A 19029-nucleotide genomic window follows, 5' to 3' on the forward strand; every position below is an offset into this window, starting at 1 on the left:
CATAGTATGTATAACATTCAAAATATGTGTTAATTGGCTGTTTATGTTACTGGTAAGGCTTCTAGTCAACAGGTGGCTATTGGTTAAGTTTCTGGGGAGTTGGGGGTATGTGAGCCAGTGTCCGAACCTCTGAGTTGTTCAAGGGTCAACTGTACTTTTCAACTGTTCTTTATGAGAAAATGTGCTGAATGCTGCTAACTATCCCCAAAGTGATGGAAGTGATAAAAGATTTACAACAGGCACCAATTGGAATTCAAGCTGAACCAGACACTGGTATTAAGTTCAATAGAAGAGAGATTCCCCACTAGGCTTGACAATAGAGACTTAAGCAACTGGAGGGAAGAGGGAGAATTAAACTCGCTTACTAATTACAATGCTGTTCTGCTTTGTAACACATGGCAATTTCCATTATGGGTTAGGATTAAGAACTTATTTTGGTGAAAAATTACCTCCAGAGTTAGCAGAATGCATTAAAATGGTTTTATAGGATCATCACATCCCTCTGATAGGAGTGCAAATTGATGCAACTAATCAATGCACATTAGTTCCAAGGACAAACGCTACTTTTAAGTATTCCACAAGTAAATCAGCAAAGACTGAAAAGATATGTATTCCTATTTTTAAGACGACACTGGGAATCTAATGTCCATTCATAGGAGGGTTGGCTGAATAATTCACTCATATGATGGAAAACTATGTAGCTGCTTTAACAGAATCTTTTATGTGGCAATGTGAAATATGTTGAGTGAAAAATCCAAGTTGCACAACAGTATGTGTATGATAGGCCCATTCGTGTAAAAATGAATGCATACATTTGCACTAGTAAGGATATTTTCAAGGACTACTCACAAGACACTTAAAAGTAGTTATCTCTGGGGAATGGGATAAAAAACGATTTGTGCTATTTAAATTTTTACCCTGAACACGTATCACATTATAATACATGAATCAAAAATCATTAGACTAACGTTAATAACTGTTTAAAGTGCTTTTTCATACAGAACTGACCTTCCTGTCTATTTACTTCACATATTATAAAACCACAAAGGTTAGCCAGCATATCCTAATCAAAATAAATATTAACAACACTGTGATTCTAAAGACATCTGTAAAACTCAGGAGGACAAGAGAACTTGTCCCCCAATTTCATTAGCTACATGTAAAATTAATTTCTGCTCTGTAAAAATATCTAGCTCTACACCCTTCACTAAATCTATAATAATCTTTAATCTCCTGGAGGTAGAGAATTCTACATAAAATAAAATTTGAAGACAGGTTCTTATGATGCACTTAAAAGAATCTAGAAAGCTTCTGCCCTTCCCTTTTAGTGTCTCAGGTATACATCGAGTTCTGGACATTGACAGCCTCAGTTCACCCTTACACTGAACTAAGTGTGTCTTGCTGCTACTTGCTAAAGGAACTTGCAGATACATCTGAAGATACTGTCTCTTGTATCCACAGCTCCCCAATTTGGAGGCCAGGAGCCAGAGGTAGTTTTAAAGAAAAAAGAGAGAGAGAGAGATTGATTCAGGTTAAATTAAATGAAATTAAAGACTTAAACATACGGGGGCACTGGCCCACTTAAACAACGGAAGTCCCAGGGCATCGCAGTTATGTTAAGAGACCACAAATCTCTAGAGATCAAAGAAAATGTGTCCAAAGGAAGAATAAAGGTGGAAGGTGCTTAGAAAGAAACCCTAAAGGAAACTTCCCAGAATTGGGGGGCGTTATGGGGGTGGGGAGGAGGGTAACCCAGCTTCCGATGTTGAGAACGAGGCAAGAGAAAGAGGACTACATGGAAGTAAGTGGAAAGGCAAGAGAAGACACACATTTCAAAAGGAGGGGATGGGGGAGGGAAAGACGGTACCGAAGAAGGAGAGGACGGGAGAGAAAGAAGGGTGATGGGACAGGGAGCAGCCGGGGTTTGGGGCACCGGGAGGGCTAGGTTAGGCGGAGACCGAGGACCGAAGGGCGGCGGAGCCTCCCACCGGGAGAAAGCGGGAAAGGGGCAAGGGGAAGCCTGGGGGCCCGCCCCACACCCCACGTCCCTCCCCGCCGCCCGGCTTCCCCATCTGGGCGGGGGCAGCGTGTCAGGAGCCGCCGCACGTGTGTGCGAGGGGTGGCGGGGTGCTGCTAACTGGCGCCCGGCGCCGCGGCGACAAGGGCCGGAAGGGCCCGGGGGCACGGCCGGGAGCCGCGGGCTGCCTCACACGTGGGCTGCGCGGCCGCCGCCCGGCCCGGCCTGCGCCGCCACGGCTGAGCTGCCGAGGCCCGGCGGGGCGGCGGCGGCGGGGAAAGGGCGGCGCGCCGGCCCGGGCGCGGAGACGGGGGCGCGGGCGAGCTCGGTTACCTCTGCCTGTTTCCGGACCACATTGTCGGGGCTGAGCAGGTTTCCCAGGAGCAGGTAGAACTGTTGCTGCTCCGCCGCGGCCGCCGCCATTGCGCTAGGCGTGTGAGAGAGAAGGAGGGAGGGGAGACAGGAGCCGTGAGGCGCGCTGGCGGGCCGGCGGGAGGGGTGGGGGCGGGCCCAGCGCGGGGACCTGCACCAGCGGCGGCGCGGGGCTGGGGGGGCCGGGCGGGAAAGGGCCGGGCATAGGGGAAAGGGGAGGATGGGGCGGGGCCTCGCGACCCCTCACCCCGCCGCGGCCCCCAGCGCCGGCCTCTCATTGGCTCTGGGCGCGGGAGGCGGGGCCGAGGCCGCCTCCTCCGGGGCCGAGCCGATTGGCCACGCACCCTGCAGTGCCGTCACTGGCGACTCGCGGCGGGCAGCCGGGCTGGTCGCGGACGAGGTGGGGCGGGGACTCTGCCGGCCAGCTGAGGCCTAGGGTGACGTCGGGAGGGTGGCGGGAGGGGCGGGCTGGCTGGCTGGCAGCGCCGCGCCGAGGGGCGTGAGGTCCGGCTGGGGAGGTGGGGCTAGCTCCGGAGCGCGGGAGATTTCGGCGCCGCGGGCTGCCCGGCCTCCTCCTCTGCCGCCCGCTAGCCCCTCCCGGCGGCCCGAGGAGTGCCCCCCAGCTCCAGCCCCCTAGGTCCCTTGGACCCGAAACCCCCACTCCCCAGGGAGTGGGCCCCTTAGAAACCCACTTCCCACTTATATTCCACCCCCGGGGTCCCAGACTCCTCCATCTGTCAGACCCTCCGACATCCCCCCAGGACTGTGACTCAGGCCGCCCCTCTCTCCCGCCGCGCTCACCAGTGACTCACACCTTCGGCTTGTCCGGGAGAGGAGTCACTCAGCGCTTAGACTCTCCCGCCGGGCTCCCCTCCCCTCCCCAGCCCAGGGTCGCCCTGAGTTGTCCACGTAGCACACATGCCTCCACCCCCTCCCCACCCAGGATCCGAGACTGTTCCCTCTCATTCCTTGTTTCGGGGTACCGTTCTTCCAATGATGGGGAGAAGTGGAGAGAGAGAACCCCTTCCTAAAGCAACACTGGCTTGCAGGGTTGATCTAAATGTTTATTGGCTCCTACCGGTGCTGAGGGGCCCCAAGACCTGATTTCAATGGCATAGACAATACACTCAATCTTCCTTTACAGCTGGAGCTGCCCAAATCGGAGAAAGTGTTCAAATCAAAGGGTACTTCTCTTGAGCCCCTACCGAGTCCAGTGTTTTGAGCTAAGGGTAGTAGTGGAGAAAATAATAATTTATCTTTGCCTCAAAAGGACACTGTTAGGGACAAGGTTCCACACTGGGTGAGATGGAGAGTACTAAACTTCTGGCAGACCATAGGGAATTTAATTTCCTATAGATGTCCTGAAGTTCAGCTCTCTGGAAGTCTACTTTAAAAATGTGCTTTTAAGTGAATGATTTTAAGCCTTAGCTGTATATTAGAATCCAGGCCAGTGAGTCCAGAATCTCTGGGCGGAGGCCCGGGATCGCTATTCAATTGTGATTGCCAGCCAAGATCTCTTAAAGCATTCTAATCCATTGGTGGAGAAAACTCCCTCAGAAAGTTTTAGCTGTGTCAGTGATGAGTTTTCTACAAGAGGGCTGCAGACCTATCTTTGTAGAATTGATGTTTCTTAGATGTGACCATTTGTTCTTACGACACATTATTTCTTTAAACATAGATCATTATGTAAATTAATTTGGGGGTAGTTCTGTTGTTGTTGTTGTTTACTTGATATTTATTTATTTAGGTCAGCGGTGATCATGTCTGGATTGTGAGGAGGTTTTTTCCTCACCCAAGATTATTAAGATTTTGGAAGTTATTTGCCAAAACCATTTTATGACTAGGTTACCAGTGAAGGAAGATGAGGCTTGTTTAGGGTATGGCCTCAACTCCAGTTACTTTTTAACATCTGTGGTATGTGTTTTTATTGGCAATGACCCTGTAGATTACATATATTTGTTTAATAATTATTAAATAAGAGAAATTCCAACGCAAGTCTACAGATATGTCAAGATAGGAAGCTCGTTTATTGGTAAGGCAAAGCATAATCTTATTTCAGTTTACAAATAGAACAAATTAACAACTGCTACAATATGAAATGTCAGCCTAGCCTTATTTTAATATTGTAAGTATCCAATCAAAAGGGAAGGAGATTTTTTTAAGGGTAATGAATAAAGAGATCCCCAAATGGGAGAAATTCCTGTAAACTAGAGGTGGAAATCAGCCATCCTGATAACTGAGACTAGTTCTCGTGTCCAGGAAGCCTCCAAAGTAGGAAAAGCATTTCCAACATCAGGCTGGCCAGTTAGGAGAGTTCCTAATGCTCAGCCTTCTGGGAATTTATTGCACTTAGAAACCCATTTCCCATGGAAAGAGTCCTGTTTGTTTTATGAGCATTATCTCACCATAAGAGAGTAGCTCAAATACTGTATACTTGCAGCCTGCAGGAATATAGGTTTATTTCCCAAGGAGATTAGATGGTGGAAGGTAAAGAACCTTGAACTTGAGTGGAGTGAATTTGGTCTCTTACTACTTATGGGAACTTGAGTGAGCACTTAATGTCTCTAGGTCTCGATTTCTTATCTATAAAATGGAATAATAATGGCAGTTAAGATATGATATTAATCACAACAGTTCTGACATTAAGTGATAATTGGAAATGAAATGGAGGAGTGGAAAACTAAGTTTTGCTCACTCTGATTAGCTGTCATTGCTTTGGGCCAGTTAGTTCTGAACAGCCAGCCCCTGACGACTTTCACTTCGGCTTATTAGACCTGACTTACCTCTGTCAAATTCTGGAGAAATATTTGCTCAGTGCATTTATAACCGCTTGTGAAAATGGGTAAGGTTGGGAAAATGGAAGACTTGAAGTTTCTCTCAACTGTGACATGAAATCCAGGTACTTTAGTTTAGTGTTTTTTAAGGTTTATTTATTTTAGAGATGGGGGAGGGGAAGTAGGGCAGAGGGAGAGAATCTTCAAGCAGACTCCCTGCTAAGCGCAGAGCCCCACTTGGGGCTTGGGGCTCGATCTCAGAAACCTGAGGTCATGACCTGAGCCAAAATCAAGAGTCTACGCTTAACTGATTGAGCCACCCACTGCTCTGGTAATTAGGCATTTTTGATGTTCCTCAGAAGGTACTGCACAATCTGGTCATGACCTAGTTATCATAATGCAGGAGGAAAGACTCCTTAACGAGACAGCATCAGTATCTTTGTATCAGTATCTTCGTCAGGTACTGTTCTTGGTTTTATGGGTTTTCGTATTGATGGGAATGGCTGGAGAAGTTAGGCTTTTAAAAACCCTGTGAAAGCTTCTCTCAGCTGGAGTAGAATCTGGTCTTGTCTGTCATTTCTGGTTTATTGGATGCTGAGTGTAAATAAAATAAGATTCTCCCAAATGAGCAATCTGTAAATTTTTAAAAGTTGCCCCAGGACCCCCAAAGAACCTCACCTACTTATCCTGGTAGTTGTAAGCACGTGTGCTCTCCCTATCATAACTTATGAGAGTCGTTTTAAATAATATAATCGAGAATATTATAACTGTATACAAATGTGAGATGATGGTATTCTTTACAGGTGTTTGTATTAATAGTTAACATGTTACAATGAAAAAAAGTTGGCTTTTTTTCTCATTTGTAAAAGGGGAATGACACTTCTTCATAGGGGTATTGTAGAAGTTAGGATAATATTTGTAAATGCTCATGGCATGGTGTCTGCATAGTACTCAGTAATTATCAGCTATTCTTAATTAGATGGATTTTAGGGTTAAATACGAAATAGACCTTAGACAAGTAATTACTGTTAAAGCTGCATGTGATATAGATGTATGCATCACACTTGTGTGTATAGAAATTGTATTGTATATTTTCTATTAGTCTCCTCCCAATTATGCAGAATAAAGTTGTACATTGGTGGATTAAGGATAGTTAGTAGGCATTGGGCTGATAAATAAGATTTCTAACTCTTTCTAATATTGATGCTCTTTGTTGCTTAGATAAGAGCCAGCAAAAGAGATGAGAACTGTTGAGAAAAGCTGTTTACTGAAAATAAAATGCTGAACTGTTTACATTTCCTCAGCTTCTTTTTATCAAGACTTTCAAGCCCCCAGTCTACTGCAGTCAGAGCATGCCGATCAGGGGCGAGTGAAACCTTCATATTCCTGAAGGGCACCGCACACAGTAGTCAGCAAATTGTTGAACTGAACACAGGCAGGGGAAATTTGGAGTCTTTCAGTTTCTTTTGCTCTCTCTCTGTTTCTCTCCCTCATAGCTTTCTATATGAAATTCACTGAATGTCTGCAGGTGTTTGGATACATTTTAGGGAGGTGTAGAGTTTGGAGGCTAGGATCACAGGTTCTAAGAGGCAGCCAAAATGAGACTTCAAATAATGACTTTACAACGTGCATGCCGTGATCTTGCTCAAGTTAATTAAACTTTCTCAACCCCAGTTCCCTCTTCCATGAAATGGAGATAACGGAAGTACCTTCCCCCATGTGTTAAAATACTTGGCATAGTGCCTAGCACAGAGTAGATGCTTAATAAATGTTAGCTGTCATTACTGATGCAGATTGAAACCTCCAAGATTTGTAAATTTAATTCTGATTGCACATCCACTTGTTAGGTTATTATATTTTTATACTCATGTAAGCAGTCATGTTATAGCAATGCATAATAAACTGTGGTTAAGAAAAAAAATTTTAAGTTTGATGCGATCATCATAGAGCATTTTAAGGCCATTATCAGTTTAAAATTCTATAGTTTTGTCCAAAGTGATAGCCAATAGCCATTGTGTTTATCTATCACTTGAGATGTAGCTAGTTTGAAATTAGATGTGCTTTAAATATAAGGTATAGACTAAATTTAAGAGACTTAGTAGAAAATTAAGAATAACAATTTTAGGGCTCCTGGCTGGGTCAGTCTGTTTAGTGTCTGTCTCTTGATTTCAGCTCAGGTCACGATCTCAGGGTTGTGAGGTTGAGCCTGAAGTCTGGCTCCATACTCAGAGGGGAGTCTGCTTAAGCTTCTCTCTCTCCGTCACCCACTGCGGATTCCTGCTCCTGCTCTCAGAGAGAGAGAACCCACCTGTACATGAATGGGCAAAAGGGCAGAGGGAGAGGGAGAAGCAGACTCCCCTCTGAGCAGCCCAAATTGGGGCTCAATCCCAGGACCCTGAGATCATGACCTGAGCCAAAGGCAGATGCTTCACTGCGACAGAGCTACCCAGGTGCCCTAAATAAATAAATCTTGAAAAAAAGAATAACAACTTTATGTTGATCACATGCAGAAATGATAACATAATGGGTTAAATAACATTTAATTATACTTTTTAATAAGTGATTATTATTTACATTAACAATTTTTCCTATTTTTACTTGTTAAAATAGGACTCTTAGAAACTTTAAAATTACATATGTGACTTGCATTTGTGGTTTCACATGATATTTCTATTCAACAGTACTTTGCTAGAGAGTAAAATTACCAACTAGCTCTGCACAAGTGTCCTACATACTTTGTTAATTTAGATGTAGGAAGTGACTTGTCAACAAAATGAAAATCAGTTACCTTATAGGACGTTCTGTTGCTTCCAGTTTTCTGACTTGATTCTCAGGGATTTGGAGACATGGCACAGTACTTCCTGAGCAGTGTTCCTTGCTTAGGAATTTCCTTTCCCTGCTATTGGACATTAAAGAGCTTTGTGAACCTCTAGAAAGTAAGACTTCATATTTGATCTTCTAGAATAAACCCTTGTATAAGTCAAGTCAATAACTAGTTAAGAACTGGGTGGGGGGGGGAGAAGAACCACCTTTTTATTTTTAATGTTGATTATTTTCACTTAAATGTGGCAAATGGTTTGAAAACCATCATTCACCGTATTTTAACACCTGAAATAAAAATATACATAGCAGAAGAATTTAGTTGTAAGCTGTTTTCTGTAGAACGCACAGAAATTGAAAGTAAAAGGGTGGAAAAAGACATGCCAGACAAACAATTCAAAAGAGAGCCAAAGTGGCTATCCTATACCAGACAAAATAGATTTTAAGATAAAATTAGCTGAGACAAAGTAGGATATATTATTATGAACAGTCAATCAGTCAGGAAGACACAACAGTTATAAACACATGTACCTACCAACAAAGCCCTAAAATACATGAAGCAAAACTTACAGAATTGAAGGAAGAAGTTCAACAAAATTGTTGGCAGACTACAATCCACTCTTAATAATGGATAGGACCTCTAGGCAGAAGATGAACAAACAGAAGACATGAAAAACACTGTACACCATCTAGACCTAACAGACATCTGTAGGATACTCTATCCAACAACAGTGGGATATGTATTCTCAGTGCATATGGAATATTCTCCAGAAGAGATCACACATTGGGCCGTAAAACAAGTCTTGGTAGATTTAATAAAACCCAAATCATACTAATGTTCTCAATCCTCAGTAAAATGAAATTAGAAACCAAGCACAAAGGAAATCTGAGGAATTCACAAATAAGTGGGAGTTAACCAGCATCCTTCTAAATAACAAATTGGCTGAAGAAGAAATAACAAGAGAAATTAGGAAATACTTTAAGATGAATGAAAACAAAACCCCAGGAGACCAAAACTTATGGGATGCAGTGGAAGCAGTGCTTTTGAGAAAACTCGTAGTTGCAAACATCTTTGGTAAAAAAGAAAAGAGAGCTCAAATCAATAATGTTGCTTAGTCTCTATGAAACTGGAGGAAGGGCAAATTAAACCCAAGCAAACAGAAAGATAATAAAACCAAGAAAGGAAAAAAGTGAAATGAGAATTAAAAAAACAAGAGGAAAAAAGTTGTTCCTTGGAAAAGATCAACCAAATTGACAAACCTCTAACTAGACCAAAAAAATTAAAAATAAAAGGGGCTAACTTCCAGGAATAAAAAAAAAACTACAATAAAATGCTATGAACAATTATATGCTAACAAATTAGATGACGTGGATGAAATAGAAATCCCTAAAAAGTCACAACTACCAAAATGAATTTGAGAAGAAATAGAAGATCTGAATAGTGGTGTGCCTGGGTGGCTCAGATGGCTAGTGTCCAGCTCTCAGTTTCGGCTCAGGTCATGGTCTTAGGGTCCTGAGATGGAGTCTCCCATCAAGCTCTCCATTCAGCATGGAGTCTATCGGCCCTCCCCTTCCTCTCCTCCCCCTGCTTGCTATCTTAAGAAAGAATAAGGAAAATCTGAATAGACTCATAACAAGTAGAGAGATTGAATTAGTAATAAAATTTCCCACGAAATTCCAGGGCTAGATGGCCTTATTGGGGGATTCTACCAAATATTTAAAGAAGTATTAACACCAATCCTTTCTAAGCTCTTCCAAAAACTAGAAGCAGAGTGACTATTTATTCTATGAGGCCAGTTTTAAATTGATACCAAAATCAAAGACCTCACAAGGAAACTGCATACTAACATAAATATAGATGCAAAAATTCGCAACAAAGTCCTAGCAAACTGAATTCAGCAATATATAAAAAGAACCATATATCATGACTAGGTGGGATTTATCCTAGGAATGCAAAGTTGGTATAGCAAAAGAAAATCAAGCAATATTATACACCATATTAATGGAAAAAAATATATAAAGACCACATGATCATTGGAATTGATGCAGAAAAAGCCTTTGACAAAATCCAACACCCTTTCATGATAAAGATACTCAACAAGTTCAGAATAGAAGGAAACTTCCTCAAATTGCCATCTATGCAAAACCCACAGCTAATATCACAATTGCTGGAATAAAAAATGAATGCTTTCTTCCTGAGACCAAGAACAAGACAAGAATGTCCATTCTCACTGTTTCAATTCAACATTATACTGGAGAGTCACAAATAGTGGGATCTTGTATAGAGAAAATCCTGATGAATCCACAAAAATGTTCTTAAAACAAATGAATTCAGCAAGGTTGCAGGACACAAAATGAATACACAGAAATCATGTATCATGTACTAACAATGAATAATTTTAAAAATCTCTATGATAGCATCAAAAATAATAAAATACTCAACAAGTTTAGCAAACATAAGACTTATACACCAAAAATTATAAAACATGGCTAAAGAAATTTAGAAAGGTCTGAATAAATGGGAAGACAGTCTATGTGCATGATTTGGAAGACTTAATATTAAGATGACAATACTCCACACATTATTCTACAGATTTAAGCAATACCTATCAAAATTTCAACCGCTTCTTTTCTTTGGAAAAAGTTGATCCTAAAATTCATATGAATTGCAAAAGACTACACATAGCCAAAATAATCTCAAACTAGACAAAATTGAAAGACTCATGCCTTGATTTTAAATTTTATTATAAAGCTACTCTGTGATACTGGCATAATGATAGATGTAAAGATCAATGAACTTGAATGAGGACTTCAGAAATAAACCTTATATTTGTGGTCAATTGATTTTTGAGAAGGGTGCTATGATGGTTGACTTTAGGTTTCAGCTTGGGTGGGCTATAGTGCCCAGTTGTTTGGTCAAACACTAGATGTTTCTGTGAAAGTGTTTGTAGGTGAGATTAACATTTACAAGTCAGCTGACTCTAAGTAGATTACCCTCCATAATGGGTGGGTCTCATCTGACCAGTGGAAGGCCTTCATAGCAAAGGCAGGTTTCTAAAGGAAGAAACAGTTTTGCCTCAGGACCTAGAAACATTTGGGTTGCTCTGTAAATTTCAGACTCCATACTGCAAAATCAAATCTTGCCTGAATTTCCATTTGCTGCCCTGCCCTAAGGATTTCAGACATGCCAGCCCCCATAATCACATGGGCTAGTTCCTTAAAATAGATCTCTTTATATATATATCCCATTGGTTCTTTTTCTCTGGAGAACCCCGACAAATGCAGGTCCCAAGGCCATTCATGTGAAGGAACAGTCTTTTCAACAAATGTTTCTGGTACATTTGGATATCCACGTGCAAAAGAATGAAGCTGAACTGGTACCTTGTACCATATGCAAATCTCAAAATGGGGCATAGACCTAAATATAGCAGAGAAAACTGTGAAATTCTTAGAAGAAAGCATAAGGCCTTTTTTTTTTTTTTAAAGATTTTATTTATTTATTTGACAGACAGAGATCACAAGTAGGCAGAGAGGCAGGCAGAGAGAGAGGAGGAAGCAGGCTCCCTGTTGAGCAGAGAGCCCGACATGGGGCTCGATCCCAGAACCCTGGAATCATGACCCGAGCTGAAGGCACAGGCTTTAACCCACTGAGCCACCCAGGCCCCCAAAGCATAAGGCCTTTGATTAGGCAATGGTTTCTTAGATATGGCACCAAAATTATAAAAGACAAAAAAAAAAAAAAAAAGATTACATTGGACTTCATCAAAATTAAAAACTTCTGTGCATCAAAGGAAACCATCAAGAGAGTGAAAAGACAGCCCACAGAATGAGAGAGAGTATTTGCTCAACCTGTATCTGACTTGTATCCAAAATATATAAAAAACTGTTACACTCAATAACAAAAAGACACCTGATTAAAAAGTAAGCAAAATAGACATTTGAATAGACCTTTCCACACTGAAGATACATAAATGCAAATGGCTAGTGAGTACGTTAAAAGATGTCCAACATCATTAGTCATTAGGGAAATACAAATCAGAACCAAGAAAAGGGTATACCACTAGGAGAACTATCATAAAACAATAGCAAGTATTGATGAGGATGTGGAGAAATTAGACCCCTCATACTCGAACCTTGGTACATTGCTGTGGGATTGTAAATTGGTGCAGTCAAGTTGACAAACAGTTCGGCAATTTCTTAAAAGTTACACATAAAGTTACCATACGACCCAGCAAGTCTACTAAATCCGTGTGCAAGAGAAATGGAAACATATGTCTACACAAAAACCACGTACATCATTGTTCATAGCAACATTATTCATAATAGCCGAGATGTGGAAACAATCCAAAATATCCATAAAATGATGGATAGACAAAATGTGGTATATTTGGCAATAAAAAGAAACAAATTATGGTTACATATTGTGATGTGGATGAAACTTAAAAATATTATGCTAAGTGAAAGAAGCCAGACACAAGAAGTCACATAGTTTCTGGTTCCATTTCTGTGAAATGTGCACAAGCAGCCAGTCCATAGATGTAGGAAGTATATTTGTGGTTGCCAGGGGCCTGGAGGGGAGAGGAGGGAAAGTGGGGTGACTGTTCGTGGTATGGAGTTTTTTTGGGGGGGTGATGAAAATGTTCTGGAATGTGGTAGTGACGATGGATGCAAAACTGTGAAACTACTAAACAATTGTACATTTAAAAAAGTGTGAACTTTATGGGATGTGAATTATATCTCAATAAAGGTGTAATTTTTTTTTTAAGATTTTATTTATTTATTTGTCAGAGAGAGAGGAGCGAGAGTGAGCACAGGCAGACAGAGAGGTAGGCAGAGGCAGAGGGAGAAGCAGGCTCCCTGCCAAGCAAGGAGCCCGATGTGGGACTCGATCCCAGGACGCTGGGATCATGACCTGAGCTGAAGGCAGCTGCTTAACCAACTGAGCCACCCAGGCGTCCCAATAAAGGTGTAATTTTAAGATTTTATTTATTTATTCAACACAGAGAGAGACAAAGAGAGATCACAAGTAGGCAGAGAGGCAGGCAGAGAGAGGGGGAAGCAGGCTCCCTGCTGAGCAGAGAGCCCAATACGGGGCTCGATCCCAGAACCCTAAGATCATGACCTGAGCCAAAGGGAGAGGCCTAACCCACGGAGCCACCCAGATGCCCCCCAATAAAGGTGTAATTTAAAAAAAACAATGTTTTTCTTGAGTGATCTGAAGGAGTTTGATCCAGACCTCAATTACTATTTTGTTTTCTATTTTCACACTGTTTTTAATTCAATTCAGAATACATGGAGGACAGCATCCTTAACCTTCAAACCTGAGCATTCCTAAGCCATTATTTTGGAGGAAAGGGACTAGGGAGATACTGGTGTCTATATATTTCCCTCTCCATGCATTTGTTATTTATAGCAAGCATCTCATGGTTTGGATACTCTGATGTGCATATTTTACCTCATGCATTATGATGGCATTCACAGTGGAATATCAATTGTGACATCAATGTATAGCTCAGATTTTCTTGAACTGGCAGGAGATATATTTAGGTGTCTGTAGTTAATGAGGTAGAAACCAAAGCAGCCTCATAATATAGTTCATACTCTTTAATTCCATCCACATTTTGTGTTGTACTGTTTTATGACACACTTAACTGTGTCTGCCATTTTTTTTTTTTAACATTTTACTTATTCACTTATTTAGCAAATACTTATTGGGCCCTTACTCTGCAGTGGGCACTCCTTGTAGGGAGTGAGCGGGACTGGGTTCCCGACTTCATGGAGCTGATCTTTTAGAAGCCAGACGAGAGAAAAGTCAACTGAGTAGATTAGATAACACCTAAGATAACCACTGGGAAGGAGATAATGGGTCAGGAATGACTGGGTGGAGTTGGGTGCTCTGTTGTGGGAGCTCTTTGAGCAGAGACTTGAAAGATGGGACAAGTTGAAAAAATGGGAGACATTCCCATTTCCAGCAGAGGACACGGCAAGTGCAAAAGCCCCCAGACAAAACGGAATCTGGTGTGTTCCTGGGAGGAAAGAAGGGTGCAGCCAGAGAGGAGAAAGCCGTGAGGGGAGGGCCGAGAGGCTAACAGAGGCCAGACCGAGGGGACATTGTGATGTCTCAGTAGTATGACTTTAAGTCGAACGGTTTAAGTAAGGGATAGGACTGGTTTTAACAGATCATTTCACATGTAAACAGTTATAAAAGGTAATTTGGGGGCAATATTGAAATCAGTAGGAGGGAGTGAGGAGGCTGGGGGAGCCTCGGGTCACTGTGGCACTCCAGGCCAGAGAATAAGGTGTCGGACTACAGCAATTGCCAGTGTCCAGAGTGGGCGGGTTGAGCTAGTTTGCTCTCCAAAATAGAGCAGGGTGTAGGGTGCCGAGGCAGGTCCGAGTTTTGTGGGACCTGACAACGCAATTCGAGGGCCCTCTGTAAGGAAACAAACACTGAACATGGGGGGGCTCCGTGTGAGCGAATGATCTGGAAGCTTAAGCTCTCCGAGCTCCATGCTGAATCCTCTAGACGACATAAGATAGAGAAGTTGAGGCTGCCTAGGATTTTGATCTGAACAACGGCAATGCCTCGAATGTGAGGATGTGTTGGGGTAAGTTCTGGCGAGAAGAAATTGATAGGCGAGTTTCATTCATGGCAAGTTTGAGATGCGTAGGAGACATCCAAGTGGGGGAATGTCCAGCAAGCAGGTGGACGGGGATGTCTGGAACTCAGAAAGAGGGTGGCGCTGGACATACCCACTGAGGCATCACATTCATGGCTTTTAAGGCTGTGGAAGTGGATGGCGTCTCCTGGGGAAGACACAAGAGGGTCAAGGACTCAGCCCTGAGACATCCCAACACTTAAGAGCCCAGGCAGTGGAGGTTTGTAATTCACACGTAATATAAATATAATCCTAAGAGGGAACTGATGGTAGTACATTGAGCACGATTAGTCATCTTAAATTCTAATTCCCTTTTGATCTCTGGTTGGCAAGGGATTAATACCTAGGAGTCCACTAATGAACATCAAGGTAGTTGGAAGAACAAGTAGGCACAGATGTTAAAGAAAAAGTCAATCCTATCACATTATATTTGAAAGGATTATTTTTAATTTGCATTTTTTTCTTTTGTACTTCAGGAGTGATGATATTTATTTGGTGCTAAAGAAATACTATTTTCTCTAAATTTTCTTCTCTGCTCAGCTCTCTTACCATCTAATCTACCTCTCTACCTCTCACTTAGAAACAATGCTATAACAATACGGAATTAAAATAATTATTTAAAGACACTATTTCAAACTAATACTAAGATGTCCGATGCTGTCTTCTTCCAATCTCAATGGAAGTGTGTATCTAATTAGCTTTCTTTATGCTGATGTTTTTGCTCGATTATCAGAGAGATAATAGTTCCGCCCTTTTAAAAAATGTGGGAAGGGACTGGGGAAAAGCAGGAATGTGTTTTAAGTTCTCAGTGTCACATAAAATAAGCACGGTATTGAAACCCTGTTGTAAAGAGGCCTGTGCTACTTCAATTCAGATGTAAGTCCAGTATTTTCTTTTAAAACAGAACTGCATACAGAGAATCTTGGTACAGCACAGCTTAAAACTGAAATATTGATTGGTTCTTGTGTCTAAACACCATCATCTTAAAGGGATTCCATCATTTCTTATTCTGGTTGGTTTCAGGCAGAATCAGTTGCAAGAACTTCTGTTCTTCTGGGGGCTCAGCCATTACACACTGACTGTTTAGTGGTTTTGAGCTTCAGATCAGGGCTAAATCCCTTCCAAGGAAAGAAAACTATTCTATTTAAAAACTAGAAGAAAATGACAAGACTTAAGCTGTTAACTTGAAAAGAGGGTTTAGAGGAAAGGCATCTAGAGCATATTAAGTCAAGGTAAGGAGATAGAAAGTGAAATTGGTCCTATTTTTAACAGGGAAGTCAGGGGAGACCTTTTTGAAGAGTGGATATTTTAACAATCTGAAAAGGGGCTGCTTCATGGAAATTAGTTTTCTGAAAAAGCAAAGTTATTTCAAAGATGAATATTAATAATGCTCCACCATTCTGTGCATCAGATTTGTTATTCATGATATCCTAGCCAAGGAGACTTGGCTCTCTTCTGTGTCTGAGTGCTAACCTTCTGTACATTATCTCATTCAATGAAGCTTCAACCACTTCTCCATGAAAAAAAAAAAAAAAGTACTGGGGCGGGGGATCCTGATTCCAGTGGGAATACCACCCCTAACCAGCTATGATCTTGAACTTGGCCCTGAAGTCTTCTCTAGGCCTCCACTTGCTCATCTGTAAATCGGAGAGCATTGGACTTGATTCCTGTGGGTATCTTCCCAGCCCCAGCATTTGAGGGTCATTAAGGCAATTATCACACTGTGTTGAAATAGGGTGATGAATACAGACGCCACTTAGGGTTGCTCATCTCGAAACGAATTCACTCTAGGTCTCTGAGATTTGGTGTCTTATATCACTGACTACTTTTCTCGAAGTTTTTTTTTTTTTTTTTTTTTTCCTGTCAGTCATCTGCCACTTAATGTAAGTGCCAACATAAAATGACGGCTGCCTCTTCTTGTCAGCTGCTCTCATCATCTGGTTTGCTGCATGCTTTGGAAACGTGCATTAAAAAGGCTATGAAACAGATGCAGAGGACAGGGCAGACCATATAGAGTAGCCCACATGAGCTTTATGACAATTATTTGGTCACCCAGTTATTTTTAATTTGAGAGTTCGTATGTTCCAGTTGTGTAACTGTCCTAAGACGCTAACACAAAGCTGTGTCCCACTACTAGAGTTACAGATGTTTTCACACATATAAACAAGTGACAGAACAATGGAGCAAAACTGATTAGAAAGGTCCAAATCATTTTCTGTGTAATAAAGGCATTGCCATTGACAATTATTTTAGAGAGAAGGCGTGCTTGAGTAGGGGCAGGGGCAGAGGGAGAAGGAAGGGGAGTCTCAGAGCCCAAAGCAGGGCTTGATTTCATGACCCTGAGATCATGACCCTGAGGTCATGACCTGGGCTGAAACCAAGAGTCAGGCACATAACTGACTGAGCCACCCAGGTGCCCCCAATTTTTTTAATACCTAGATAGGGGATTAAACTCTAAGAGAAGCAGTTAAGATAAGCCATTAGGTTAGTTGTCTTTTTGCTACTTAGTGGTTGATTTAATTTTCCCACAATGGAAATGAATTATGTTTTCCTTCATTTACTTGACTAGTGATCTCTGAAAATTAAGATAAAATGTACTCAGCCTGTGCAACCATAAGGTATTTAGATATTTTTAATATTTTTGGAGGTCTAAGGTAGGACCTCTAAAGATCTTAAACAAAATTGTTTGAGTCACTTGAGAAATTAAGAATCAGCCCTTAAAAGTCAAACTTTTAAGGGTTTCCCTTCTATAGAAAAGTAAGATAGAAAATCCTGGTGGATTGGATTTTGGTTAGTTGGTGAATAAGTGGTGAAATGATCGTGAATATCACAATTGTAGGAAAAAGTAGGGCCTTTTTGTCATAAAGGAAATAACACAATTAGCAATGGCCAGAGACCGAACAAGGTGACAGTGATAGTCCTACCTGGGTACTGCAAGGGTCCTGATCAGGGAGAACAGCTGTGCCCATACATGGGTCCTGGAAAGGTTTCCCCCGGAACCACCTAAATGAAATAAAACCTCATTTCTTACTATTTTGGGGTGGTTACACACACAGTTAAGACTACGGTCTACATTCTTTTGGGCAACCCTAATCAAGTGATGCTTTCTTAAGTAAATGAAAGTAGTTGGCAGCTGACCTAAGAAGACACAGTATCAGGGAACAATGAGCAGTCATGTTATTCTCATTCTTTCGTTCTTGGTTTCTGTCTACTAAGTTCTCTGTCCTTTCCCTTCCTTGTTGAGACTACCATGGGGACTCTGGAAGGTAAGAGAGCTAAAAGGGCCTCCTGGATCTCACACAGAGAGACCTCCCCACCTAGAACCACCCAAATCGGTCCCTTGGTATGGATTAAGTTCTTAAATTTTTTCATCTAAATTTGAGGTTTGGGAATTACTTACAGTAGTCAAAGCTGTCCTCGGCACTGTGGTTGCTCCAGTCGTGGGATGTCATTAATCCCACAGTTCTGGCCTCATGGCTCAGAGAGGTCACCATGGAGACATCTGACTGCAATTATGACCCGCTGCAGGCAAGCAGTGTCATGCTGTTGGCCTGTTTCAATTTGCCCACCATCCAAGCTTCAGAGTCCATCCGGGCATTTACATATTAGAGGTTAACCAATTTGTTCCCAAAGCCACAGAAGGCAAAGGGAGCTTTAAGAACATAAAACTCGTGCTGTTGATTGGGTTCACATGTTGTCATCAGCTTCACTTTGAAACTACTGGAGTGGTTTCCTTATCTATGGATTTCAATTCTATTCTAGTAATCAACACCTAAAAGAGCAACTGATTTCTAGAATAGATCAAGATAAATTTCTATGGAAACAAAAGAAATTCCCTATTAAATGCATTTTTGGCAGTTTGGTTTATAGTTCAAATTCTTTTCTTTTTTTTTTTTTAAAGATTTTGTTTATTTATTTATTTGACAGACAGAGATCACAAGTAGGCAGAGACGCAGGCAGAGAGAGAGGAGGAAGCAGGCTCTCTGCCGAGCAGAGAGCCTGATGTGGGGCTCGATCCCAGGACTCTGAGACCATGACCTGAGCCGAAGGCAGAGGCTTTAACCCACTGAGCCACCCAGGTGCCCCTATAGTTCAAATTCTTATACGATATATTCACTTACCAAGTTTGGCCTAGATTGTCCTGGTACTCTGTGACCTAGTTTTGCTACATCTAGCATTCCATCATTCTGTTTATTAATTTTCATAGACAATTAATTAAAGCTGAACTTTAATTAAAAGTCAACTTTTTTGGTTTTTAAAATTGTTTCATAGGACATGTTCAGACCCTTCTGGATGGGTCATATTTTTTATTGGCGACATGTGACGTCTAAGCACTTTCAAGGTCTCTGCAAATCCTGAAATCTCTTCAGCTCCATTCCTTGCTGCT

At 41.8% G+C, this 19029-nt stretch overlaps 1 protein-coding gene across 1 annotated transcript in view; it reads right to left on the minus strand.

Moving 5' to 3' along the window:
- The window catches only part of IPO5 (importin 5), a 58279-nt gene extending 40148 nt beyond the window's left edge, over positions 1-18131 (minus strand). The window contains exons 1-4 of the mRNA XM_045081391.1: positions 18043-18131; positions 17567-17645; positions 7952-8062; positions 2351-2444 (exon numbers count right to left, since the gene is read on the minus strand). Coding sequence (XP_044937326.1) covers positions 2351-2444; positions 7952-8062; positions 17567-17645; positions 18043-18094 — 336 coding nt within the window. The 5' untranslated portion in view covers positions 18095-18131. The remainder of the gene's footprint in view (positions 1-2350; positions 2445-7951; positions 8063-17566; positions 17646-18042) is intronic.
- Positions 18132-19029: the final 898 nt, after the last annotated feature.

This window comes from Mustela putorius, unplaced genomic scaffold, assembly GCF_011764305.1.
Source record: "Mustela putorius furo isolate JIRA1106 unplaced genomic scaffold, ASM1176430v1.1 tig00000551_pilon_pilon_pilon, whole genome shotgun sequence".
Taxonomy (NCBI): domain Eukaryota; kingdom Metazoa; phylum Chordata; class Mammalia; order Carnivora; family Mustelidae; genus Mustela; species Mustela putorius.